The following is a 27,655-nucleotide window of genomic DNA, read 5'->3' on the forward strand; positions in this document are numbered from 1 at the left end:
ATCCTGCGCACATCAGCGCTACCACACCACGTAAACAACAAGCGAGTCGCTGAGGAGGGAGGCGCTAGCAGCCCACGTGACTGTACCATCCGGGTTTTGCGGCGCAAGCATTCGACGTCACGTGACTCGGCGGCATCTTAGTGTCCAAAGGTAGCTACCTAACATGGCTTCCTTGGCCATTACGACTGATCCAAAGTGAGCTAAAGATTAGGAACCTCGACGAGTCCGGAGTGACTAACGTGCTCATGTCCAGGCTGAAGCAGGTATGTGCTGCGGGGCGGGCTCGCTACTGCAGTCGGGCTTCTCGGGCGGGCCTAGCGAGCTAGACGCTTCGTATTGAGGGAGGTATGATAACTGCTCAACATCGCATCTTTTACATTCATTTCCTGGAAGCCTTGGTTATTTATATATAATCAGGATTGTATTATATCTATATATATATGGATGGTTAATATAGGCTTGACACTAGTATTATTATCTTAATGAATGTGTTCGCAGGCTTCTTGCCACTTATGTACAGTATTTGTATTCATGGCCATTTGTTTTGGTTCTGTATGGTGAAATGTATTTGTACCTGATTAAAATGTAAACACAATTTCTCTCCATGAGCAGCTCGTATTAAGGGAATAACCATCATACATGAAGAGTGCTATTGATCTGGAATAGGTTCCCAGTTAGAAGAGACACAATCTCACAATTACATTTTCAACTTTAAGGGCAATAACCGATAAGGAATTTAGTTGTGCAGTTAAGTGATTTAACTTTTATATCTGCAATGATTCTCATTATCCACAAACGGAGGTAATTTGTAGGCATTTTGCCATCGCTGCAAACCATTGGGGACAAAATGCCACATCTGTCATTGTCCTTAAAGGGAATGTGTTCTTTGGATAATTTCTTGCACTTAAGCTACTTCCTGTTCCTGTGCTTCTTGTTTGGATCTTGTTTTGGATATTCATCAAGGGGCATTTAAAATGATAAATGTTGAGTTGGCAGTGCAGTTACATATCAAAACAAATCGTATCATTACTTTCATTTTGTAACTTATAGGTTCCTGTTCTAAGCTGTTTGGTTGTTACTGGCAGCTACACTTGTGCTGTTTAGTAACTGTATTTGTAAGTAAGCTCTCAGATATTTGAAAAGAAATACTTGCATTTGCATATCCTGGTTAGTTTCGAGTTCTTATTAAAGGACAAGGAAAGCCTGTTTTGCTGAGGTGTACCAAAATGTTAGGAACCCCCCGAGTTGATTAAATCACTAAGTTTTTATGCAGGCCATTGCTCCTTTTCGGTGGAAAATGTACCAGCCCATGGAAAAACTAAGGGGCCCATTCATTAAAGCACGAATTTTGGGTGGTGAAAAGCACGATTGGAAAAAATGTGGAGTAACCACAATAATTTCTGATGTTTGAAAATGTCAGTTTCTTTTCCCGGTCGTAAGAAAATATCGTGGTTGCGATCCGAAAGTCACAACATTTTTGGATCCAAACAATCGTAAATGGCGCGAAAACCTTTCTGGCTTTGAAACTTCAATGCATGATTTTGGAAGCCTTCCATAGGACTCAATGGCACTCTACAGATCCAACCTGGCCAAAAGATAGTCACTATACCAAAGCTTGAATGAATTCCGCAATGGTCGTAGTCTTTGCGAAAAATATGACTTTTTCATGGAAGTTAACGAAAAAGTATTGCAGTTTTAATGATATTATCGTGGTCATTATGAAAAGTTCTATAAATTAGAAAAAAAAAAAATTCTGAAAATAAAAATTTGTGCTTTCATAAATGGGCCCTTATGTGTTGGCCTAGTGTTTACTTACCTTGCAGTCATCGGCTCATTTTAGGCAGAGAGAAATACATCTGTTTGGAAATTAATAGTCTTGCCTTTACTAGTAATCTATAAAAAGAATATTAGTATTTATATTGCTATGCAACATGTGACATTTAAGATCTTTTCTCCAGGCCCTCAACTATGTCTAAATATTGGACAAAAAGCAGTTATACAAAAGCTTTGACATGTAGGTGAATAATGTTCTATAATTCATACAAATAGAGGAATGTGGTCATTTAAATAGCTTAAAGTGCCCCTGTCCCAGACCTTCAGCTTAAAGGAACAGTTCAGTGTAAAAATTCAACTGGGTTAAATGGATAAACTGCACAAAATAAAAAATATTTGCAATATAGTTAGGCAAAAAATGTAATCTATAAAGGCTGGAGTGGACAGATGTCAGCTCTCTAACCTCTTGGTTAGTCAGTGACTTTAGGGAAAGGGGGGGGGGGGGGGGGTTTGGCACTTGGGACATAACTGTTCAGTTAATTTGTGAGTATGCAGGTCGGATTAAAATGCAAACTAACTGAACAGTCATGTCCCACATCCCCCGCCCCCTTAAGTTACTGACTGCTAACAGCTTAGAAAGCTGTAAAGGAGGAAGTAGTGATCTGGCCATTATGTTGGACATCTGCCTGCTCCAGCCCTTATAGATTACATTTTTTGGCTAACTAACTTTATTTAAAACATTTTTTATTTTGCGCAGTCTATCTATTTTACCCAGTTTAATTTTTACACTGAACTGCTTTAAGGAGATATCCAGTTTAAATTTTACAAAGATAGACTGGCACCAAACTGGACCACAATCAAATATTGCTGCTTAATAATTTCATAAAAAGTTTCAACACCTTTTAACAGTGCTGGGGAGTTTTGTGCCTACATGGGGCACTTAGTCATAGGTTTAAACGTCTTTGTTTCAACTCGTATTACTTTTATATGAAAGAGGCAGCAATCGCATATATCTGTTACAGTATTTTTGAATTGTAGACACCAGCAGTTTCCCAACTCCTGAATTCCTCATTTATGATCCTTTGTATCTAAATTCTAGTGTGTTACTCTGTTAACCATCCTTATTCTCATAGACCACTTGCCCTTAGCTAAGAGTGTTGCTCAGCATATAGTTGATAAGTTCAGGAACATATTTCATATGCCTGCTAGTAGCATAGGGGCTTTTCGTTGCCTGCATGACATTTGGAAATGCAGTGAATGAAATGCTGTGCACAAGTATGGATGACTTCTGTGTTACTGTCTGATACCTGCAGCCATATGCCATATGTTGTCCCCAATATTGACTAACAGTTCTACTGTTTGAGCTGTTATGTGGTTAAGAAGTTCTGAAGGTGGCCATACACCTTACAATTATGATCTTTCCTGCAACCATTTGTCTCACCTGATTGACAAGACGACCGATATCCGACGCTCTGACATCGGTTGTGTCGCCAATGTGCCATACACGCACCGAATATCATACAAAACTATGTTTTGTTTAATATCAGTGCGTGTATGGCCACAATAAAGCTAATATTCTAATATTGTGAGCTAACATTGTTTGTTCTTGGCTTAAGTTAAGGTGGCTAAGATTTAAAGGACACCTATAGCATCATTAAAAAAAACCTAATCTTTTAGGCAATTATGAATAATAAATGGTGCCAGTTTCAATCTGGGCTAAAAATAATCATGATCTTTAAAAATGGCCCCTTTATTGGAGCTCTCCTAAAGATCTGCTATGGTCCCTGCCCATGTTTTAAATAAGGGGTGGGCGTGTCCTAACGTTTCTCTGCTAAAAGCACAGTAGGCGGGAGATAGCCTGAAACTCAGTTTCAGTATAATGCTCTGACACATTCTTGTTTTTTTACACAATATGTCCCATTTTAACATTTCAGAATAGCATTGTAGATAGCAACACTTTGGGAACTTGGTCCTGCTGTTATTGTCACTTATATATAGGGCCAGCAAGTTACACAGAACTTTACATTAACATATAACAAATACAAGTGTCTTACAGTTATTTAAGAAACAAGGATTACATAATAAGAATGGGATCAGAGGATACTTACAGTCTGTTAGTTCATTATATAGATTAAATATACTGTCTAACAACATTTCCACCTGTAAGTGAATGCTTTGGAAATGTCAAATTTCACACAGGCAAAAGAATGTACCAGGGTGCATATATACAAAAGAGTACCAGACTCCAGGGCTTTAAATACAGTAAAACATATTACATTTTTATTGATATATTGGTCTGCAATGTGGGACCATAGTCTATATCTATTTATAAAGCATCAGTAAGTTGGGGTTCATGAAGCTTTGTGCCTCTTTTTTTATTATTTATTCTACATTTATTTATTTATTCTCCCTTAGTCATTAACAGAGTTTGGTATCTTGTCCAAGTATGGCAGATATTTATCTTGTTTTTTCTTTGGAACCTTTCTCTTAAAAGTGCACTTTACAGTATATAAATCTATAGATATATTTGCTAACTTGTAGGTAAAGAGTGCACAATCCAAAATGCCATTGCCATGTGATTTCCCTATTGCTCTTTGGCAGCAGTCGTGAAATAGTTTGAATGCCTTGCATATCCTTCTGAGCCATGGAAATTTGATGTGGGAGTGTTCAGGTGGTACTGTGACGGAGAAGAGATACGACTCGTAGAACTGCATTGTAAGCTACATGTTGTGAACATTTTTTTGGTGGCAGGGACATACACTAAGGCTACTGGCATGCTAGGTGGAGCCTCTTTTTCTTTCCGCCTGCGTTATTTTCCTTAGTCTGAGAGAAACCTAATGTCTTCCCATCTGCTTTGCCGTCTCTCTGCACTGGCAGAAATGGCGTTTTTGTGTTTATAAAATTGTAAGAGTGCTGTGTATTCATGTATAGCGCTTTATAAATAAAGTTGTACATATTACATAAACATTGGTGCAAAAATGCATTGTTTGGTGTATTAGTGCACCGATTCCTGCATCAAGGTGATTGACAAGTCTGAAGCCAAGTTTCTTGTAATGTGGATTGCTTGTAGGATGCAGAGACAGGACAGAGAAGGAAGATTTACTGATTGTGAAGGAGAAGCAGCCCATAATTTAGTTAAATGTTTTTGTAAACAAGCATAGGGTTTTTGGTTCTGGTATCGCAGATTTGTAGAAAGGATATGATGCAGTGCTAGGGACTGTTCGGACTTTTTAAAGGAGACTGAAAGGCTAAGTCACTTGGGGGTGCCAAAATGTTAGGCACTCCAAGTGATTTTAAAGGAGAAGGAAAGTGAAAACATGATAGAGGTATATTTGTGTAAGGCATCAGCCCCCCTCCTAAACCGCCGCATTACCAACTCACCCACTGCTTCTCAACCAGTGCACCATCCAGCCGAAGAATCTGCGGTCTTCAGTCTTTGGCGCCGACATTTTAAATCTGCTTCTATTACTTCCCCCTTGCGCTTGCTTCTAATGCGCATGCGCCGCTTTGTGACACCGGTGACGTAAGCGGTACTGACTGGCGCGCTTATCAGACTGGCGTGTCACGGAGCCATATTTGCACAGCAGAGTTATTATTAAGAGATGTAAGTGGATTAACCAGTTGTATATTAAATAATATGTTTAATAAATAATCTTATTTTTAATTATGTTTCATACTGCTTTTGTGTGGAATGGCTGGTTGATGTGGGACTGTGGCTGTGGGATAGTGGGACTGTGGCTGTTGGATAGTGGGACTGTGGGATGGCTGGTGGATGTGGGATAGCATTCCGATTGGACAATAGAATGAAGTGGGCGGGGCTAACGGGGTAAAGCATTTCTTCAGGAACTGCAGATCTTGAAGGGGAAAAAAAAAAACGGAGCTCTCTGCTGTGCACTGCGCATGTCTTTGTCCGGGACAATCTGTGTTCAGTGAGACAGGAAGCTGCAGAGGCTAGGAGCAGGTATTGCATTTACTGACAAGACTTTTCCATGTCCGAGCCAGATTAAGCAACAGCACGGTGAGTTTAGGAAATATGTTTATGACTGTATTAAAGGAACAGTAACACCAAAAAATGAAAGTGTATAAAAGTAACTAAAATATAATGCACTGTTGCCCTGCACTGGTAAAACTGGTGTGTTTGCTACAGTAACACTACTATAATTTATATAAATAAGCTGCTATGTAGCCATGGAGGCAGCCATTCAAAGGAGAAAAGGCACAGGTACATAGCAGATAACAGATAAAACACTATTGTATTCTACAGAACTTATCTGTTATCTGCTATGTAACCTGTGCCTTTTCTCCTTTTTTCCAGCTATAATGGCTGCCCCCATGGCTACACAGCAGCTTATTATATAAATTATAGTAGTGTTACTGTAGCAAACACACCAGTTTTACCAGTGCAGGGCAACAGTGCATTATATTTTTATTACTTTAAAGCTCTTTAATTTTTTGGTGTTACTGTTCCTTTAAGGCTAAGTTATTGAGCTCATGTTGTTTTTAGACTTTCCTTCTCCTTTAATTTCAGAGAAAACACCACCAACCCGAGGTACCTGTAGTGAGCGCTTCCTCCTTCTGTGTTCGCTCTGCCGGCAAAATCCCTGGGCTGGCGCTTGGGCATAAGAGTGAAAAGCAGTTAATGCAGCAGGGGGCCAGTTAATCTCAGTACTGATACCATTTAAAGCTTACACAAAGGTAAACCATCAAAGTAGCCAGACAGGTGGGGGGGCCACACAGAAGGGTGTCACTGGCCACCAGTTGAGCTCTCTGGTTGATTCCTTTCATTTTTTGATCCTTTATTTTGAAAGTGGCGACCCCATACCACTGTACAGAAAGCTATTATACAACACTTAGGGCTCTGGCACACGGGGAGATTAGTCGCCTGCGCAGCGTGTGCCATCCCACCGGCGACTTATATTGTCGCCGGTGGGATGGCAATTCGGGGAGATTAGTCGCCCACGAACAGGGAGATTTGTCACGGGTGACTAATCTCCCTGTGTTCCAGAGCCCTTAACTGCAGTAGTCCCTGTGGATATTTGTGACTGATACACCAGTTGGACAGCAATGATCTATGCTATGCTTTGTCAGTGCTGTCCAACTTCTGTGGTACCGAGGGCCACAATTTTTCCGACCTCCGTGGTGAAGGGCCGATAATGGAAGCTAGTTTTGACCACTCCCCTTTTTTAAAACCACACCCACTTGATACCACACCTATTATCGCATGACCATAGCCATATTAATGGTGGTAGTACAGCAAAAACCTGCCATACTCTGCCTTCCCTACCCTGCCTGTGTGTGCCATACTCTGCCTTCCCTACCCTGCCTGTGGGTGCCATACTCTGCCTGCCTTACCCTGCCTGTGTGTGCCATACCCTGCCTGTGCAGTACCACCACAGTATATGTTCTTTTTATAGTGTGCAAGGTTTATTTGTGGGTTTCTACTGCTCCTATAGTCTGAGGTGTGAACAATGTGGGTGATTACAGCCTTAGCCTGAGGTGTGGACACTGCAGGGGGTGAATAATGCAGGGATTAAAAGGTGTGAACAACACAGTGGATTACATTTTTAAACAATACACAAAGGTAAGCCATCAAAGCAGCCAGACAGGTGGGGGGCCACACAGAGGGGGGTCGTGGGCCGCCAGTTGGACAGCCCTGCTTTATGTTAACTGGCAACATTGAAGCAGCATCCAGAGGCAATCCAGAACGAATGGAAGCCACCCACCTCAAAACAGCAAAGACATTTGATCACAGTTCTATCAAGGGCTTTCTTCAGTGTTTTTTTTTTTTTTTTTTACCCTTCAAGCTTTTTTTTTTTTTTTTTTTTAATCCAAATCTTTACATTCCAGTATTTGGCTGGTACTGTTCTAAGCTCACAATGGTGCTACTGATATATAGTATTAGGTCAGAGCCTAAGGACAGCAAAGAGATGTTTGCCCCAAATCTCACCCGTATTGAGATAACCCAGGCCTGTGTGACATTTAAAGAAATGGAGCACTGGCCTGGTGTTTAATCATAGTGATTGTAAGGCTACAGCCAGAAAGGGCTGATTCTTGGCCTGTGGAGAAACGCAGGCCAAGAATCTCTCCCAACTGCCTTTTGATGTGCCTGAGAAACTGCCTCGACCTGGGTGCAGACATACCGTGAGGATTTCTGCGGCAAAATGCATACTCATGCATTTAGGTACCAATATCTGCTCTGTGCCTGCACGTGGGCCTGGGCAGTGGCTCGGGTGCAGGCACAGCCAAAAGCTGATTGTCTGACAGGACTGATCGTCGACCTGCATATATCCACAGGCTGAGTATCAGCCCCGGGTTGCTTAGGCCTTATCACTTGGAGTTCTTAACACATTGGCACCTTCCAATGATGTACACTTTCCCTGTGTTTTATTCCTTGCTTTACTTCTATAAAACATATACTATATATGTAAATATATAAATATTTTTTTTTTCAGCCCACCTTGAAATCCGTCTGCTAATTTGTGATGTTCTAAACATATGAATCTTTTTGAAAAGCGGATATGAAGAGTGAGGTTTCTTCAGATGCACCAAAGAGACAGGAGAACCTTAAAGGGGTGCTCCTGAACCCAGAGGCTATTGGGGCCTCTAAGAGCTTTCCAAAAGAAGTGGAAATGATTGCCAGCAAAGTCAGCAATGAGTTCTCTCACTTGTGCAGTGATACCAATAAACAACAGAGAGACTTGAATAGCAATGGAACTGAGCAAGAGAAAAACCTTGTGGTTCATAAAAAAAGGAAAAACCAGCAGGCTGGCACATCTTATGCTCAAAGCTGTGAGGTTAAGGAAAACCAGAGACTGTTAAGGCTTCAGCCTCAAAGTGATGAGGACAATGATTCTTCTTTTAGTGACTGTATCTCTTCTCCTTCATCAAGCTCACATTTCGGTGACTCGGACACTATGACTTCTGATGAGGACAAAGACAACCCTCGAAGGTATTCTCCTGCAGGTGTAAATGCTACTCCTAGAACTCAGAGTGCAAGGGCCCAGAAGTGGCCCCGTCCTCACACAGACTCTGTATCTAGTTTGGTTATGAAGCGGCCTTGCTACCAAGTCAGTTCTCTGAGGAGGCCTCTGCACCGTAAAAGATTTGTGAAAAATGTCTCTTCCCAGAGAACACAGAAACAAAAAGAACGTATGATGTTACAGAGGAAAAAGAGGGAGGTGCTTGCCAGGCAGAAGTACGCCTTACTTCCTAGCTCGAGCAGCTCTAGTGAGAATGATCTTAGCAGTGAATCTTCCTCCAGCTCCTCCACTGAAGGAGAAGAGGACTTATTTGTGTCTCCTGGGGAAAATCACCAAGATGGTACAACTCTTCCTTCAGGTAAGGAACAAGTCCTATATCAACTTTTCGGTGTTTGATTTTTAAAAATGTCTTCATGTATATTCAGTAGTTCCTTATATATGCTAACAAAGCAGTCTTAGAAATGTGGCTCTGCAGGTCCCATGAGCGTCACTGTCATTGTTCAGCTTAGAGGTGTAGACCTGTATTATGGCTTAGCAAAATTAACTTTTTTTTTGTGAATCTATTAGATCTTTTTGGGAGGATAAATGTAAATGTTATCAATTAGAATATTGAAAGTTTGGGTTTTCAACAGGTTTTTTTTCCCACAGAATTTTCACCCCCTTCATCCTCAGTTTGCCTAAGGGTTTAATACTGTTTGTTTTTCTGTTTTTTTATAACATAGCTATCAAGCAATGGAAGCTGCTAGGCATGATTAAAACAGGGATTTAACATTTTAGTTTCCTCCATCTCTGGGTATTGACATCATTTAGTAGCACAGTGGCATGGATGTTGCTGCCTTGCAGGGTCATCGTTTGATTTAAGCCAGGGAATTATCTACAAAATGTGTCCATATTTTACCATCCAAATACACTGTAATAGTTTTATTGGCTCCTGATACAATTGTCCATAGTGTGTGTTATTGGTTGCTTAGATTGTAAGTGCCACTGTGTCTGGGATCAGTGCTGTTTCATCCATAAGGCAAGGGTACATACAACATTTGTAATTGCTCAAAAGGCCTGCCACTGGGGGTCATTTATCAACACTGGGTTAGTTTGCCCGTTGACAGTAACCCATGGCAACCAATCAAATTGTTGCCTTCATAGTCCTACCTACAGCTGGCTAAAAAAAGTCAATCACTGGTTGCCATGGGTTATTACCCACAGGCAGAGTTGCCCAGTGTTGATAGACGAGCCACCGTTTTTTCACACATACATGAGATTTAACTGATAAGCCCACAGTGATTTAAATTTGCTGCAATGGTGGGCATTATAAGGGCGAAGACACACGGGGGCCAATAGTTTCTGCAACTTTTTAAAAAGTCGTGACTAATTGCCGTACTACAAACTGCTAGTCTTGGGGACTTATACATTATCATGTGGTGGCTATAGCACCCTTAGGTGTTTTGTTGCCTGTGGTTATATGCAAGTGACAAAATGCCCCTTGCAAACAAAGCATCAGTTGACTTTTTTTTGCAGCTTGCCAGGCAAATATCCTGTCTATTTTTTCCCCATGGTTTTTAGGTAATCGTCTGGAAACATTCCTTAATCGCCTCTCCCAACAATAAAAGCTTTCAGAATAGACTTCTAGAACAAGAACAATAAAAGCCACAGTTAACTGGTGGTACAGGTATGGGACCTGTTATCCAGAATGCTTGTGACCTGGGGTTTTCCACATAAGGGATCTTTCCCTAATTTAGATCTCCATAACCTAAGTCTGCTTAAAAATCATTTAAAAATAATTAAACCCAATAGGATTGTTTTATTACTACAGAGAAAGAGGTTATTTTTAAAATGAAATCTATGGGAGGTGGCCTTTCCATAATTTGGAACTTTATGGATAACTGGTTTCCAGATAACCGATCCCATACCTGCAAGGCCACAACACAGTAGAAGTTACAAACAGTTTCCCCGTAAAACTTATAACAATAGATTGCATCACAAAAGCAAGCCCCAAACAGTAAGGTAATGCCAGAACACTATATTTGAATAAAGTTCATGTGCTATAGGGTTCATTATGGGCAAATGTCTTTCTGCTTCCAAGTACCCAACTTCAAATCTTTGCTATAGTTAGCAGTTTAAGAATTTTCAAAAATTTACTTAACATGTTCACTTTACTGAATCTTATCTACACAAACATCCTAATGTGCTTGTTTGTCTTGTTTGTCCAGGTTTGTAGAAGATATATAGACACTTCTTAAATGACAAACTTTAGCAAATATTACAAAATATTATTTTGTACCATGTCATTGTTAAGCTTTTACAATAATTCTTAAACATATTCCCAGGTGGAATGGATGAGGATGTTGTTGTCATTGAGGCTTCCTCTACCCCCCAAGTCACTGCTAATGAAGAAATAAATGTTACCTCAACTGACAGTGAAGTAGAGATTGTGACAGTCGGTGAAACCTACAGGTTGGATTTTTTTATTTTTTTATTTCATGCCTAATATTTATGGCACAGTGTTGTATACCATGCCCAAAGCACCACATACACATTAACTAACAGGACTGGTTTTATGATTGGTTACCAGGGACCTATTGTGCTAACTATACTTTTTTTTTTTTTTTTTTAATTTATTTTAGATCCCGCACCACCCTTGGACACCCCCGCTCTCACTGGGGCCAAAACACACAGTCTGGAAGAACTCAAGAACAAAGGACTCGCAATAGGGTGTCCACTGTAATACAGCCTCTGAGGCAAAACACAACTGAAGTTGTGGACCTCACTGTAGATGAAGATGGTAGGTCTGAGTAATGGATTCCATTAGGTTCCTATATAAGTTTCCATTAATAATCTAGTGCCTGTGTCCTGGGATTCACCAGTCACTGTACAACCTAAGGATCTATCAGGCAGCAGTGTAGTGTTTATCAAGGCATGCTTGTTACTGGACACTTAACACAGCGTTTTTCAACCGCTGTTCCGGTGTTGCCTGGTGTGCCGTAGGCAGGGCCGCAATTTTTACTTTAAAAAAAAAATCCGGGCCCTGTCATTGGTTGCGCCCCGTGTGTACGGGTGACGTCCGTACGCACGGGGCGCAGCGTTATAAAAGGGCCTGTGTGCGGTCGCGTGTAGGCAGAAGTGCAGAGGCGGCGCGCGTGAGGGGAAGATGCTGCTGAAGCCGCCGAAGAGTAAAATGCTGCTGGGCACCAATGTATTAGGGGGGGCCACGGGGGAACACTGACTTATGGGGGCACTGCTGCTGGGCACCAATGTACTAGGGGGGCTGGCTCTTGGCACCAATGTACTAGGGGGGCACTGCTGCTGGGCACCAATGTACTAGGGGGGCACTGCTCTTGGCACCAATGTACTAGGGGGGCACTGCTGCTGGGCACCAGTGTACTAGGGGGGCACTGCTCTTGGCACCAATGTACTAGGGGGGCACTGCTGCTGGGCACCAATGTACTAGGGGGGCACTGCTGCTGGGCACCAGTGTACTGGGGGGCACTGCTGCTGGGCACAGAGTTAAATTTTTTAACATTTTCTAATGGTGGTGTGCCTCGTGATTTTTTTCATGAAACAAGTGTGCCTTTGCCCAAAAAAGGTTGAAAAACACTGACTTAACATTTTCCAGAAACCAGTGATAATCATACTGCCTTTTTCAACATTAGTTTGATAATTAGATCTACTTTTAGTTACCTATTGCTTTAATTTTTTTTATTTCTTGCACTAAAAAGGACAAAAGAAAATCTAGTCGTGGGGACTAATCGCCACCACTAAAGTAGCCGTGACTTGTACCTTCATACGACCAGATTTTTTTTAAATCACGGCAACGAATTGCCCCATCTTTCTTCCCCTTAATGTGTTTAAGGATGGAGAGTAAAATGTTAATTTTAGATTTAAAATACTGTACCTGTACTTGTTAATATTATAGCAAGCTCTGTCCGCATGTCCATCACTGTTTCTTGGCTAAACATTTGCATTCCCTTTTTTGTATGTTGGAAAATCATGTTGTATTGTCTTCCACTGAGCGTAGAAGTTGGAAGTGGACTGGCAACATGGGGTCTATCATTAGAAATTCTTTTTATTTGCATAATGACTTTATGATATTGCATTTGTAGTGTGTTCTTTTGTTGTAAGAGGCACATTTACTATAGCTATGCTGTACCTTTCTGTTGGCCAGATCCCACCGTTGTGCCAACTACCTCTGGCAGAGTGGAGTCCCAGCCTGTCAGCACTGTTTCCAGTAATACCTCTACCTCAGAGCCGGCCTCTGATTCTGCGTCAGGCCCCCTGGGATCTCGGGGATCAGCAATACCTGAGATCCCTCCCATCCCTCCTAATAGTAACACTGTGGGCACCATAGCAGGTAAAATTTTTTTTTTTTTTTAAATTGCAGAAGACTTTGTTTGCTAGAACTTTGCCTATTTAGCAATACTCCATCAGTCATATTTGGGTTATTTTATAATTTCCAGTTTTGCTTAGCATTACTTTTTTTTTTTTTGTGGAGGGGGGGGTGTTCAAAATTTAGCGGATTAAACCGGTATCAAAAGAATGAGCAGGCACTCCAAGTATCCTAATGTGCAGGCCAAATAAAGTAAAGTATTTTTATTAAATTTACATGTCCATAAAAAACATGTTGTGCTGCAGGGCACTCAATCATCAGCCTTGCAGTGCAAAACATGTAAGTCTTTTTTGATGACATGTCAGTTTAATAAAGATATTGTTTACTTTATTTGGCCTGCATATTCTTTGATTTAATCATCTTTCTGGCTGTAGGTTTGGGGCCTAGCACCAAAACTCAATGTTTCTACTGGTAAGTGTGTACAGTCGTGGCCAAAAGTTTTGAGAATTACATAAATATTGGAAATTGGAAAAGTTGCTGCTTAAGTTTTTATAATAGCAATTTGCATATACTCCAGAATGTTATGAAGAGTGATCAGATGAATTGCATAGTCCTTCTTTGCCATGAAAATTAACTTAATCCCAAAAAAACCTTTCCACTGCATTTCATTGCTGTCATTAAAGGACCTGCTGAGCTTATTTGAGTAATTGTCTTGTTAACTCAAGTGAGAATGTTGACGAGCACAAGGCTAGAGATCATTATGTCAGGCTGATTGGGTTAGAATGGCAGACTTGACATGTTAAAAGGAGGGTGATGCTTGAAATCATTGTTCTTCCATTGTTAACCATGGTGACCTGCAAAGAAACGCGTGCAGCCATCATTGTGTTGCATAAAAATGGCTTCACAGGCAAGGATATTGTGGCTACTATGATTGCACCTAAATCAACAATTTATAGGATCATCAAGAACTTCAAAGAAAGAGGTTCAATTCTTGTTAAGAAGGCTATAGGGCATCCAAGAAAGTCCAGCAAGTGCCAGGATCGTCTCCTAAAGAGGATTCAGCTGCGGGATCGGAGTGCCACCAGTGCTGAGATTGCTCAGGAATGGCAGCAGGCAGGTGTGAGCGCATCTGCACCACGCACAGTGAGGCAAAGACTTTTGGAAGATGGCCTGGTGTCAAGAAGGGCAGCAAAGAAGCCACTTCTCTCCAAAAAAAACATCAGGGACAGATTGATCTTCTGCAGAAAATATGGTGAATGGACTGCTGAGGACTGGGGCAAAGTCATATTCTCAGATGAAGCCGCTTTCCGATTGTTTGGGGCATCTGGAAAAAGGCTTTTCCGGAGAAGAAAAGGTGAGCGCTACCATCAGTCCTGTGTCATGCCAACAGTAAAGCATCCTGAGACCATTCATGTGTGGGGTTGCTTCTCATCCAAGGGAATGGGCTCACTCACAATTTTGCCCAAAAACACAGCCATGAATAAAGAATGGTACCAAAACACCCTCCAACAGCAACTTCTTCCAACAATCCAACAACAGTTTGGTGAAGAACAATGCATTTTCCAGCATGGTGGAGCACCGTGCCATAAGGGCAAAATGATAACTAAGTGGCTCGGGGACCAAAATGTTGAAATTTTGGGTCCATGGCCTGGAAACTCCCTAGATCTTAATCTCATTGAGAACTTGTGGTCAATCCTCAAGAGGCGGGTGGACAAACAAAAACCCACTAATTCTGACAAACTCCAAGAAGTGATTATGAAAGAATGGGTTGCTATCAGTCAGGATTTGGCCCAGAAGTTGATTGAGAGCATGCCCAGTCGAATTGCAGAGGTCCTGAAAAAGAAGGGCCAACACTGCAAATACTGATTCTTTGCATAAATGTCATGTACAGTAATTGTCGATAAAAGCCTTTGAAACGTATGAAGTGCTTGTAATTATATTTCAGTACATCACAGAAACAACTGAAACAAAGATCTAAAAGCAGTTTAGCAGCAAACTTTGTGAAAGCTAATACTTGTGTCATTCTCAAAACTTTTGCCCACGACTGTACATAGTATACATCTATGGGGGTTATTTCTTTTTCTCCTGGGTTATTTAAAATACCTAGTTATTAAAGAATAATTAGGAAGTAAGGTTGCTGTATACTTCCATAGGAGACCATATCCCAGATGTCCAGAGCTCATTTTTAAGTCATGCCTGCAAGGATGAGTGGCTGACATTATTAGTGTCATCTTTAAATGCTTCAGCTCTTCTTTTTTTTTTTTTTTTTTTTTTTTTTAATTAAAATTTTCTTAATTTCTCATAGATGATTCCAGAACTAGTACTTCTGGCACCAATGTAGATGGTGGCCCTCCAGCAATGCCACGTTTACCATCTTGCTGTCCCCAGCACTCGCCGTGTGGAGGATCCTCACAGAATCATGTCCTGGGACATCCCCATTCAAGCTGTTTCCCACCACACAGTCACCACTTTCCACACCACCATCATCATCACCATCAGAGTTCCCACCCAGGAGTTCCTTTGTCTCCTTCCTTCAGGGACTCGCACTGTCCTGTGGAAAGAAATGCTGCAGTGCCACCACCTTGTGGAGCAACTAGCAGCTCAGGATCCACCTATCATGATCCAGTAAGGTTGACTAAAATATGTATAGATTGTTGTTGGTGACCGAAAGCAAGCATTTAACCTATGCACCATAAATTGACTTACCAGTGTGCATAGACACCATGTCTCCTGCTCCTACAGGCAGGGCTTTGCTTTGAGAATGGGGCCCAGCTGCTGTTTGAATTGTAAGTTATGACTTCACAGCAGCCTTGTATCATAATTAAAAGAAGTCAAGTTTATTAAAGGGTAACTAAAGACCCTAATAAACTAACTAATAGCAAGCCTAATGGAAAAAAAACATATTTTAGCTACTCCTTGTGCAACATATGATTTGCTATTAATTGGGGCATTGTTACAGCACTGCAAACTTTAAGCACCACTTAAACATTTTCAGGGACCGTTCTTGGGTGTAAAGGATGCTAAAAAGTTGTCTGATATTTGGTACTTTTGTGTTTTTTTGTTACAGCAAGCCTTGCCTGTAGATTTGAGTAACAATGGCATAAGAAGCCACGGAAGTGTTAGTTTTCATAGTACATCTGCTTTTGATCCTTGCTGTCCTGGCTCTTCATCGCGATCAACAGTTTATGGACATCAGTCCACTACCAGCACTGCTCAGACCATGGCAATTGATGGTTATGGATCAAGTATGGTAGCGCAAGCACAGCCTCCTCCTCCAACTCCACTCTCTTCCTGCAGACATTACATGCATGCTCCTTGTAAGTAGTAGAGGTTCCATGCTTTAGGAGACTTTATGACCCATTCTTATAGTTACATGTCGAAGAAGGTATAATTTCTAGAAATCATTACATGCTGTGTATGAGCTGCCTGCAGGACAAGCTAAATAGTTACACCTTGATTTAAATGTTAGGTGGAAGGACTGCATTAAGCTTAAAGGAACACCAAAAATTAAAAGTATTTTAAAGTAATTAAAATGTACTGTCACCCTGCACTGGTAAAACTGGTGTGCTTAAGGAACACTACTGTAGTTTATATAAATAAGCTGCTGTGTAGCCATGGGGGCAGCCATTTAAGCTGGAAAAAAGGAGAAAAGACACAGGTTACATAGCAGATAACTGATTTAACACCATTGTATTTTGCAGAATGTTTCTGTTATCTGCTATGCAACCTGTGTCTTCTCCTTTTGAGTGGCTACCCCTATGGTTATACAGCAGAGTCTATGTAGAAACTATAGTAGTCTTTTTGAAGCAAACAACTTTTACTAGTGCAGGGCAACAGTATATTATAGTTTAATTACTTTGATACATTTTTATTTTTTGGTGTTACTGTTCCTTTAAGGAGGTGCTTGTTAGGTAATCATTGCACAGCCTTATTGTATGCTAAGTCTCTGAGCACTGTTAAGACAACGCATAACTTCTGTGCTCCTATGTCATAGTGCGAAATACAGAGCTGTGCAGTGTTTTTGGTGGCCACTATATTGGGCCATGTCTCTTTCATTTCCTGCCTTGATTTACATGATAATGTGGCAGGACCACAGTGTAACTTCCACTGTGCATGCACTTTGTTGCCAGAACAGAAGTGGCATGGATCAGTGTGGCAGATACCAACTATTTTTCTCAATGACATGGGGGCATATTAAGGTTCAGGTTGTTTTGAATTATTCTGGTTAGGGTAGGGCCTGGTGGGGGGTAGTGTAATTGTGCTAATTTTAAATTTTTAATGTTGGAGGCTTTAGTTCTTTTTAAAATTTATTTTTTATTTTAATATTTCTGCTATAATATACTGAGACTCTCTTTCGTTTTCCAGATACTTCCCTTACGAGACCTCTACACCACCAAACTTCTTCTTGCCCTCACTCTCATTCCAATGTTGGGGATTATGTTATTGCTCATCAAGTTCCCTTTATTTCACCTCTTCCCAGCCTCGCAGCCACACATGCTGTGCCTCCACCCCCACCTTCCCATCATCTTTCTACTGCTGCAGCACCTCAGCATCTTTCCACATCCCATCAGTCCATGTCCCACCATATCTCTGCCACAGCACCTGCCACACAGAGATTGCATACACACGAGGTCATCCAGAGGATGGAAGTTCAAAGGCGGAGAATGATGCAGCATCCAACGTATGTGGATTTTTTTTTCCCTAAATCAGTCCCTCTGTCTGTAACCTATAAAACTGTGGTCACTGGTGGGTATAATGTGAATGCATTACAAGAAAGCACCAAAGAGTACAGCACAGTGAAATTTGCGCTGAGTTCAGTTATTTATTCCATTGATTCATGAGATGATCTTTTTGGGGGTTTTTTTTTGTTTTGTTTAAATTGCACAAATAAGCACTCCGCGTTAAAAAGAAATAAACCTGGTTCTTGCTTCAGAAGTTACTCTGAAACATTATCAGTCAGAATACAATTTTTCATGTTTGGATAAAAAAATGTTGTAAACATTAACATTTTTGTGTATTTTTACATTTTAGGAGAGCTCATGAACGTCCACCTCCACATCCTCATAGAATGCATCCAAACTATGGCCATGGACACCACATTCATGTACCTCAGACTATGTCATCACATCCTCGTCAAGGTCCTGAGCGCTCTGCTTGGTAAGCACTAGAAATACAGACCCTTGTGGTAAACTAAATGCAGTACATGACATAAAGAGAATCCTCCTAGTTTTATCAGTACTGTGCAAAGTTGTGCATGGGCAATACACCCATGACAACCAATCACAGATGAGCTTCTTTTGGACAAAACAAACTTGTTGCTGTGGATTACTGCACCACCTCCCTATTTGACATGAGCACATTCAGTTGGGCTTATGTAAAAAAGTGCATACACACAATCTGAACTTACAAAAATAAATGTCAATGTACACAAAATTACCTATTTTCACAGATTGAAAGGAAACTGTTATAGTCTGTGTGCTCTTTGGCACCAGTCCATACTGTCTTCCCCCCTCCCCCCATAGCTTCCCTTTGTTGGACAGGTAAGAGGGTTCATGGAGGGTTGTTTGTCTTCTCTTTTTTTCAGAAAACTGATGACTTATAAATAGACCTACGTTACAGTGCATTACACTTCACATTTTAGAAATAATTTAGCCCTTTCATTGCCTTAAGTCTGTAATATTCCAATGACCACATGTCAGGAAACGTGGTGCAGCATAAATCAGAAAGAAAGATGTAAAATTGCAATATGGCAATCACTGGCACAACTGGTACTTTAGATGGGGCAGCATAGATTTCACAATATATAACCATTAACAAGAATCTGAACATTTACTTTTTCAGGGAAATAGCAATTGAAACTGGAGTGACTGCAGCCCCCTATCAAACAGGTCCTTTGCATACTCATCTAGCTCATTACCATGCACCTCCCAGGCTTCACCATCTGCAGATTGGGGCCCTTCCTTTAATGGTAAGTGATGTTTATCTGTACACATTTGGCATAATAAGCTATTATGCAGCCGGCTACAAATCTTGGGTAGGCAAAATTATTGCTGCTGTAAATAAGCAGTGTAAAGCAATGTTACACCAATAATAAGCTTTTAGTTATGATGTACAGTTACACTGCATTATTAAACTGTTTAAAGAAGACCTAATTTAATGTAAATATGTAAGTCATATAGCTATCGGGGGCGCCATTTAAGTGGACTTAAACTGGTCGAATGTTGGTCATGATTTTAAAGAATATTTAAGGATTATTGCACGTGTGTTGTATTCCCTTCCTGCCTTTTGGCACTCTGAGAAGCTCCTAAATGAGACTGTGCAGCCTGGCATGTGCTTTATTGGAAGCCATTGGCAACGGGCAGTTTTGACCCCCTAAACCCTGCAGAAAATAGCCCATGTGCCAGGAACCTAAAAGAAAGTCGCTTATGTAAAATTGTACTGCTTCTGCCAAAAAAAATTCTGTTTGCAGATGTTGGACAAAGTCATCTAAAGGCTCATTTACGAACTTTGTGCGAAGTGCAATTTTTAGATAGACTGTGCCGTTTTTGCTATCCAAAATGCAGAACTTTTCCCAGCGCCATTATGGGCACTGCCACTTACATGCAGTTTGCCAATATGGGTGCTAATTAGCATCTGCTTAGGTGTTACATCACAATTTGCTGTGTGTTGGTGCAACTTGCTCGGATGCATGGAGTTACTAGTAAGTGAAGATAGTGGTTAATTTCATGGTCCAAGTGTCCAAGCTCTTATGTACACTTTTTATCAGGAGCAGGCTGAAGGGGTGTTTTCTTTCTTGCCACAAGATCAAAAGGCTTGTGTATAGGAGGAAGTGCATTTGTAAATATTGCCAGGGTGTGTTTATAAATGAGCTTACATTTAACTGCTTAGTATACAGTAGAACCCCCATTTTATTCTACAGAGTTTGTTTACCAGAAATTGACAATCGGAGCTCAGAGAGTAAGGGTTACGATAATTTCACATTTAGGTATAGAATGAAACATTAAGAAAGCACAGTGCATATATAGATATAGGGAACATTAGCCTATAACTAATTTGAAAACCATGTAATTGCACTCAATTTACAGTTAAGTTATTCAGATGTATCACTGCTTTTTATATTTCTGTCTTGCAATATAACAGGCTGTGGCATTAACTATACTTGAACCCAACCTAAATAATTGGGAGGTACCTTTTTCTGCTTGACTACCTCTGAAACTTTAAAATCATTACTTACACAATTAGTTTTTCCATATATCGGTAACCCTGTAATATGGTACTGGGGGTACTGCCCAAATACTGGGCTATAAAAAGGAGCTTATGCACTTAATACCCCATATACCTTTCAAGTATAATCTTGAATTAAACAAACTGCTTTTAGATCTCTCCTTGAAATGAGCCTTACTGTTTCTTACAATACCACTGCAGTTCATAATATTGTAATGGCTGACTGGCTTTTCAGCTTTTTTTAAAGACTTTAAAAGAAAAGGAGAATCGTACTTCAAGGCAGCAATGTATGAGCATGAGTTTTGTAAAATCATTTTATGTTTGACCCTAGAGATCTACATTTAAAGGAGATCTAAAGCATGGAAGCAAATTACATTTGAAAAGCTTTATGTACTGGACATAGTACTAGCCCAGAGGTTCAGCTGCTCTATAACAGTAATCTATACAGGAGCCGCCCATCTTGAAGTCTTGTTGGGCCACCTTCGTAGCTACACTCACCATTCTAAGAAATCATTAGCAGTGAAGCAGAATGTGAATCTAATGCCACAGGTCTGCTTACTTATCAGCTGTGCTGCAAACTGCACTGGTTTCTATGCTGACTTGTAATATAACTCTGAACCGTTTACTGATTAGAAAACGAAACTGCTGTAGGTATGAAAAGTGAATTTGGCTGTATTAACTCTTAGTGCTAAACACTGTAGACTCTGCCTTCTTAAAAACACATTGACAGTGCTACAGAATGTGTCCTTTGGTTTTAATGCTTACATGGCAGTGGCCGCAATAGGTCAATGAGCCAACTGCAGGCACTTAAGCATACTAGCAGTCTGGCACATAGACATGGATGCATTGCAACAAGATTCATTGCTGAGCCTCTTTTATAAAGGTGACTTAAGCCGCTCAGCTTGATCATTTATTGAAATAACAAGTTACCTATGACAAATGCTATTTCTCTGAGTATAGTGACTTGGCCCTAAGCTCAGTTGGCTGGCAGCAGCAGCTTAGAGTGAACGTAGTATGTGCTATGTCTGGGCAGTAACGCTACTGGGGGCATGTTTAGAGGCACAGATTTTTTGTACTAAGCCACTAAGCCTGTGGTGCTTCCCTCACAACACAAGGTACAGCATTTCTAGCCTTGTTCTGTGTATGGCTTTAGCTCTCTGAACAAATGACTCTGTAGCTATGCATGGGGCTTTGGTTCCACTGCTGTACTATTAAAAAAAGGGGGATCCCTCGACTGTTCTTTTGATGCTAAATGGGGAATTCCAGAGGGTCTAGATTTACCATGTGTTAGTGTGGAAAAAAAATTGGGAGATACATTCAATAAATACAAGTGCAAATCATTTTTTTTAACATTGGCGTCATAGCGTTTACATTGGCTGCTGAAAATATATTCCCCGCAAATGAATTGGTAACGTTTAGATGATGTCCTTTAGGGTCTCTACATATTGACACTCTGCATCTGATTTAAATAGTCTCTTCTAATTCTGCTCTTTGTAATTAGGTTCACTTTATGAAATTGCATAAGTATAAGAATTTGCTGGCAAGGCCCATTCATTGTTGATATTTTTGAAGTACTCCATTTGCGTGTGTGTATATGCATTAACACACACTTTTTTTTCATTGTTTTATCACAGGTGTTTGGCACCAGTGCAATGATTTAATTAAAAAAGAAAAAATGATTTTGGTATATCAGTATGTAATATCGTTTTTTTATTACAAGGACTGCATTATTTGGTATGGAGCTCTTCTGTTTGATTTTCGGACAGGACTGCGAGATAGACATCAGTGTAGGGGGCTATCATTTTGGGCCATTATGGTGCTGATTTGAGCTGGCCATACTTGTATCATAAGATTACTGATATATGTACAGTGGCCCAACAATCCTGATATCCATGTACTGTGAATGAATAAAAGGTGTGTCCCCTGTTTGGGCCAGGGGCCGGTTGGTCATAGTGTGCATCTGATTGGCCCCTATGTGGCACCTTTAGTCTGCAGTCAGCAGTAAAAAAGGGTGGTTCACTTTTGTAATAAAATTTACATATGGCTTTCCTGTGCTAAAAAAAAAAGCATTTTTGCAAAATATATGCAAATTCTTATACCAGAGCTTTTCAGGTAATTGTTGCACTGAGCTATTTAAAACATTTGGTACAGCCATGTACTAATGCCCGTATAGTGCTGTTGTCTGAACACACATAGCGGTCACAGACAGACCTCTGCTGAAAGTCACAGGGAGACTTGCACCCAAGTGCTCATCCACATCACCAATACATGCTTTACTCACAGCATTTTCTCTATATAAGAGGAAGCCATCTACTTGTATGTTTTTATATTAATTGACACATGGCTTGCTTTGGGCCTCTCACAAATAATTCATACTGATTACTATATTATTCTCTGTCCACCAGTTATGTAGTGAAACATATTAGCAGTTTGGTTAAATGTAGCTTTTATATTTTGGACATGTTGTAACTATTGCAGGCAGTAAAAAGTAGCGAGCCTGTTTGTGTACTAATTAAGTCTACCATTTATTCACCTTGCAAATTTCTTTGATCCATTGTACATCTGAGGGGGTCTACAAACCTAGAATAGTGACCCTGGAGCAAAAAACAGCAGACACCACTCAAATGCTCTTGTCGGTTTTCCCTTGTCACTGTCGGCATCTGCTTCTCTCTGACTTGAGCTAACAGGTGGTTTTGGGAGTTAGCCAAAACTGATTATCCACTTCATATTTTTATTAATCAAATTGAGGGACAAACTAAGGTTGTTAAAGCAAAAAGTAAGGCCCTACATATACGTTTACAGAGGTACAAGAAATAAACCTCCACTGCAAGTGCTGTAAATGACTGACTAAATGAGTAACTTTGTCAAAACAGAATCATTCCCACTCCCAAATTGCTGTTTAGCTACTGAGGCAGTTCTTTTAAAGGACAAGACAACCTTAAAATATCCCCAGTAGAAGGACATTAATATTAATGTAGAATGAGCACACTTTGATTTGAGCACTGTACCTTCTAGCTCTTAGGAAAAATCACTGTTCCCTGTGTATAGATAGTTACTTCACAACCAATAATTTCTATGATCCTTTAGGATCACTTTTATTTATAAGGGCAAATGAGTCAAATAGTCTTCTCGCAATATGCCTCACCCCTTTAAATAAAAATAAAGTTAGAGATGGACATAATGCTCCTAAGGCCAATAGCCCCCAGTATGTCAGCCACCTTCCTGTCTTATATGAGAAAAGCTCATGAAAGCTTTGCCAAGCAGTTGTGATGAAGTTTAACTTACATCTGCTATTTGAATAGGTTCCAGACATGGCGGGCTACCCTCACATCCGCTACATTTCATCTGGATTGGATGGAAGGTCATTCAGAGTTCCTTTCAGGGGCAATTTTGAGGTTTGTAACAGACTCTTAGCTTTCTGCTGTCATGTATTTTGGCTAAAACTCTATGCTTGAAAAGCATAGGGACGAAGGTGGGCAAAATCGTAAAAAAAAAATTTGGACATTGCATCCTTGTGGATTACTATTGAATAAAAAAAAATATATATATATATTTTATAGAATTTCTGTTGCTGCAAGGCTGATGCATTAAGCAGAGAGTTGCACATAAATACCCCAATCAGATGCAGAGTGTTAATGGATTAGTGATCCTGAAAACAAAACAAATTAGAATTGGCACTTACCATTTTACTTGTTCTCAGAGTATTCACTTCTTAACATTGGGATAAAAAAAAATCCTGTTTTAATCTGTTTCTGGTACCAGTATGCTATTTTCCTATCAAAGCGGTGACCTGGTGATAAATAGTTGTGCACTTGTTTGTATGGAGGTGTAGGCAAGCTGTATCCGAGCCCTAGCACTGCCATAATATGCATGGTTTAGCCCACATATGCACCCCGCAGTCCCACTGAGCTGGGTTAGTCAGGCTCCTGTATCCTTGTGTGACATAAAAGCTCTTCTACCAGTTGGAGTTGTTCCATAGTTGAAGTGGTGTACAGTGACCCCTTCATGTATGCCTCTTAGTTTATCCAAGGTAGGTCTGAAATGCTGGCTATTGGCTGCTTATTGACACCTTTCAACATAATACAGAGAAGACCGTTACTTGCCTTTTTATTCCTTTGTTCTTTCTCTAGATTTTTTTTCATGGTTTTGCAGTGTTCCTCTAATTGAAGCCTCAGCTACTTATAAAATTATTAGCCATTGTATTAATATGAGCTATTTCATCCTTGTTTACAGGAACTAATCCACTTAGAAGAACGACTTGGAAATGTCAACCGTGGGGCTTCACAGGGGACAATAGAGAGATGTACTTACCCGCACAAATATGAAAAGGTGAGCAGTCTTCTTACACCAGGGAACATTATGGCTGCTTTTTACTGCAAAATCTGCATTTTACTTTAGCTGACTGGATCTCCAAGAACCTTACCTGTAATGTATAAAAACCAAATGTTTCACTGTGGCTTGTCGGCAATGGGACTACTATCCTCATGAAAAGCACACTGAGCTTGCATAACATAGGCAGTGAAATACCAATGGTTTTTCTGCTCCTTGCCCATCTGTTTTGCATCTTTTTAGAATGTCAACACTATGCTTTGTTTTTTACTTTTTTTTTTTTTTTTTTTTAGAAAAGTAGAAGCTGCCATGTAATACAGCATCTATCATTCCATGTGTTATAGCTGTGTGAATATTTGATTATGATAATGTTTTAAAGACAAAGATGCATAGACCTGTTGTTTTTAGGTTTCTTTGGGTAAACTTGAGCCCCCTGAACAATGGATATTTGCCATATGTAAAATCCTATATTTATGGCTTCCTGGCAGTAGCACTTTCTTACTTTAAATTTAAAGAGATTGAAGCTACTCAATGTTTGTTCCCTATGCGGTAGATAATCAGATTACAATTGTAAAGGTAATCCCCCCTCCATAATGGGCTCCTGTTAACAAAACAGTCATGACAAGAGGTGAAAGAAATTGATTGTATTTACCTCCCAAGGGCCAATCATGGAGAAGCTTCAATTTTCTTGTTTGCCCCAGTTTATTTTAAGAAGCGGTAGGCAAAATGTATGTTCAACACTAGCCCTATTCATTGTGCTTCAGTTGAACAAGATGCTGATCTACAACAATTGAACTAATGCTGATGTACAAATCAAGCATGCGTATTGCTATTTTATCATAAAGCAGTTAACCTGGCTAAAGCTTGCCCACCAATGGTGAGAGAAATGCATTGTGGGATTCGACAAGATGATATTGGATATTTTTTCAGCAGAATACAGGGGAGTGGTTTTTGTGTTTGCATGGAACAAATCTTTATACAGTTTGCCAATAATTTCATCTCTACTAATAAGGTATCCACTGATTGGTTCTCACAGAGGAAACTGCACAGCAAGCAAGATGGTGAGGAAGCTACGGAAGAGGACACTGAAGAGAAGTGTACAATTTGCCTTTCTATATTAGAGGAAGGTGAAGATGTCCGGTAAATATCTTGTGCCATGTTTAATGATGTAATTATAATTATATGGTCAGTTATTTCACTGCAACTGAAAGATTAAAGGCAAAGGAAAGCTTTGGGAACCATAACAATATTAAAATGTATTGTTCTAGTAGTCATTATTTTTGCTTCATGTATTTCCTTTTCTTTTTCATGGCAGGCGCCTTCCGTGTATGCATCTCTTCCACCAAGTGTGTGTGGACCAGTGGCTGATCACAAACAAGAAGTGCCCCATTTGTAGAGTGGACATTGATACTCAGCTGCCTACAGAAAGTTGACATTACCCGAAAACAGCATTTTGCCTGTTTGCTCCCTTCGGTACTGCAGCCAACCAAAGATGGCATGATTTAACTGCACAGATGTGAAAGCATTAAATAAATCTGGTGTGCAGGCTCTGCCTCACTATATGACTAATTCTATAGACTCCGTTTGTATACAGATCATATTTAGGTCCTTCTTTGCTGGCAGGTTACTTGTAGCAGACAAGGATTCATGTATTTATGATTTCCCTTGGTTTCCTTTCCATTATTTTTCTTTTACCGTTTTACTTATTGTTTTTTTTTTTTTTTGTTTTTGCATGGACTCTTGTATTGCATTTCTTTGCACATATTATGGGCTATGTGACCCCCTTTAAACTTGCAGGCAAGATCTAGCTGCTCTAGTTGTTAGAATTGTGAGTGTGCGCGCGCGCGTGTGTGTTTTCACATAGTACCATGCTCAATGAACATATAATTTTATTCATTACTAACAGTGACGTCCTTTAATTTAATCTGTCATGTATTTTAGTTTTTAATGTTTAAAGTTCTAGAGAGAAAAAAGGAAATAGATGTATGAAAACATTCCTTATTTAGGAAAGACTGGCTGCTGTAAAAAAAAAAAAAGTGCTGAATCAATGAATATTTTTAACGCTAAAATCACGATGCTTCGAGATTAACCTAGAATAAATACGTGCAACATGGTTTGGTTCCGATCAGTTTCCTTTACCGCAGTTCATTTTAAGTCACTTTCAGCACAAAGGCAATATGTTTCAGTGTCGGAGTTTAGGAGTTAGACTGCTGTTCATTATTATTTATTTCTTTAACAAAAAAGTGATTTTTTTTTTTCCGTCGCTTCTGTGAAACCGCTCTTACACATTGTCCAATAGCACGTAGATACTGGTTCTCTTAATTTGGGTAAGAAACATCAGTCTAACATTATACTATAGTCTTAATATGCAGATCTAATGGCAGGTGTCCATGCATCCAGAAAACGTTCAAGGTCCCCACAGTCTCCCCCACAGGAGTTTGAATTAATAAACTTTGCTAAATGCAGCTGCTTGTTTGTCTTTCTTTGCCTTCTTTGTCTCTCCAGCCATTGGATCAAAGGAATTTGGGGCTGAAAAGTGTATTGTGCAATATTTATACCATTTGCATTTATGGCACTTACTGATGAAGCAATCTGAACTATGGCATTAATGTAGACATGGTCGTGACTTGCCTCATACAGCCCTAAGGCTGATGCCACACGTGGCGTTTTTACGCTGCGTATTTTCTAATTCTCTCGGCGGCTGAAAAACGCACAATATCATCATCCATAGAAATAACTTGAAAAGACTCGAAGCAAACCACACAATGCGTAAATACGATCGAAAACACCATACCACAGATTTTTCAAGCGTTTGCCGAAATACGCCAGTATTTGCACAGCAAGCTATTCCTATGTATACACAAAGGCAGCTGCCAGACCTAGCGGAAATACGCGGCGGTTTTTACTATTTTGCACTATTAGCACCATGGAAATGGGATTTGCTACGTCACCAGTACTAGGCTGAAAAACGCCATAGTCAGGGGCTGTGTGGCTTGTGCTGCGTTTTTAGGCTGAGAAAATACGCAGT

General features: G+C 40.2%; 1 protein-coding gene across 8 annotated transcripts; it reads left to right on the forward strand.

Annotated features, from left to right (window-relative positions):
- Window positions 1-46: 46 nt before the first annotated feature.
- rnf111 (ring finger protein 111) lies at window positions 47-27,092 on the forward strand. 8 transcript variants are annotated; one of them, XM_012970569.3, is made up of 15 exons: window positions 48-263; window positions 6,302-6,468; window positions 8,226-9,111; window positions 11,078-11,204; window positions 11,375-11,532; window positions 12,913-13,098; window positions 15,380-15,699; window positions 16,142-16,391; window positions 17,440-17,755; window positions 18,106-18,231; window positions 18,916-19,042; window positions 23,601-23,693; window positions 24,532-24,627; window positions 25,664-25,767; window positions 25,943-27,092. In XM_012970569.3, the coding sequence occupies exons 3-15, from the start codon at window positions 8,292-8,294 to the stop codon at window positions 26,058-26,060; spliced, it is 2,841 nt and encodes a 946-aa protein (XP_012826023.2). In that variant the 5' UTR covers window positions 48-263; window positions 6,302-6,468; window positions 8,226-8,291; the 3' UTR covers window positions 26,061-27,092. The 8 variants fall into 8 exon arrangements, with proteins under 8 accessions (XP_012826026.2, XP_012826023.2, XP_012826025.2 ...); XM_012970566.3 differs by having other exon boundaries at window positions 49-263; window positions 25,640-25,767; XM_012970567.3 differs by lacking the exon at window positions 48-263 and adding an exon at window positions 278-345 and having other exon boundaries at window positions 25,640-25,767.
- Window positions 27,093-27,655: the final 563 nt, after the last annotated feature.

The sequence above is a fragment of the Xenopus tropicalis genome, chromosome 3, assembly GCF_000004195.4.
Source record: "Xenopus tropicalis strain Nigerian chromosome 3, UCB_Xtro_10.0, whole genome shotgun sequence".
Lineage (NCBI taxonomy): Eukaryota > Metazoa > Chordata > Amphibia > Anura > Pipidae > Xenopus > Xenopus tropicalis.

Bases quoted from the DNA above. Each gene is read 5' to 3' on its own strand.
- rnf111 (XM_012970566.3), top strand. From the start codon at position 8,292: ATGAAGAGTGAGGTTTCTTCAGATGCACCAAAGAGACAGGAGAACCTT. The intron at 17,756-18,105 runs GTATGTGGATTT...TTTACATTTTAG, and splicing joins AGAATGATGCAGCATCCAAC to GAGAGCTCATGAACGTCCAC. The intron at 25,768-25,942 runs GTAAATATCTTG...TTTTCATGGCAG, and splicing joins GAGGAAGGTGAAGATGTCCG to GCGCCTTCCGTGTATGCATC.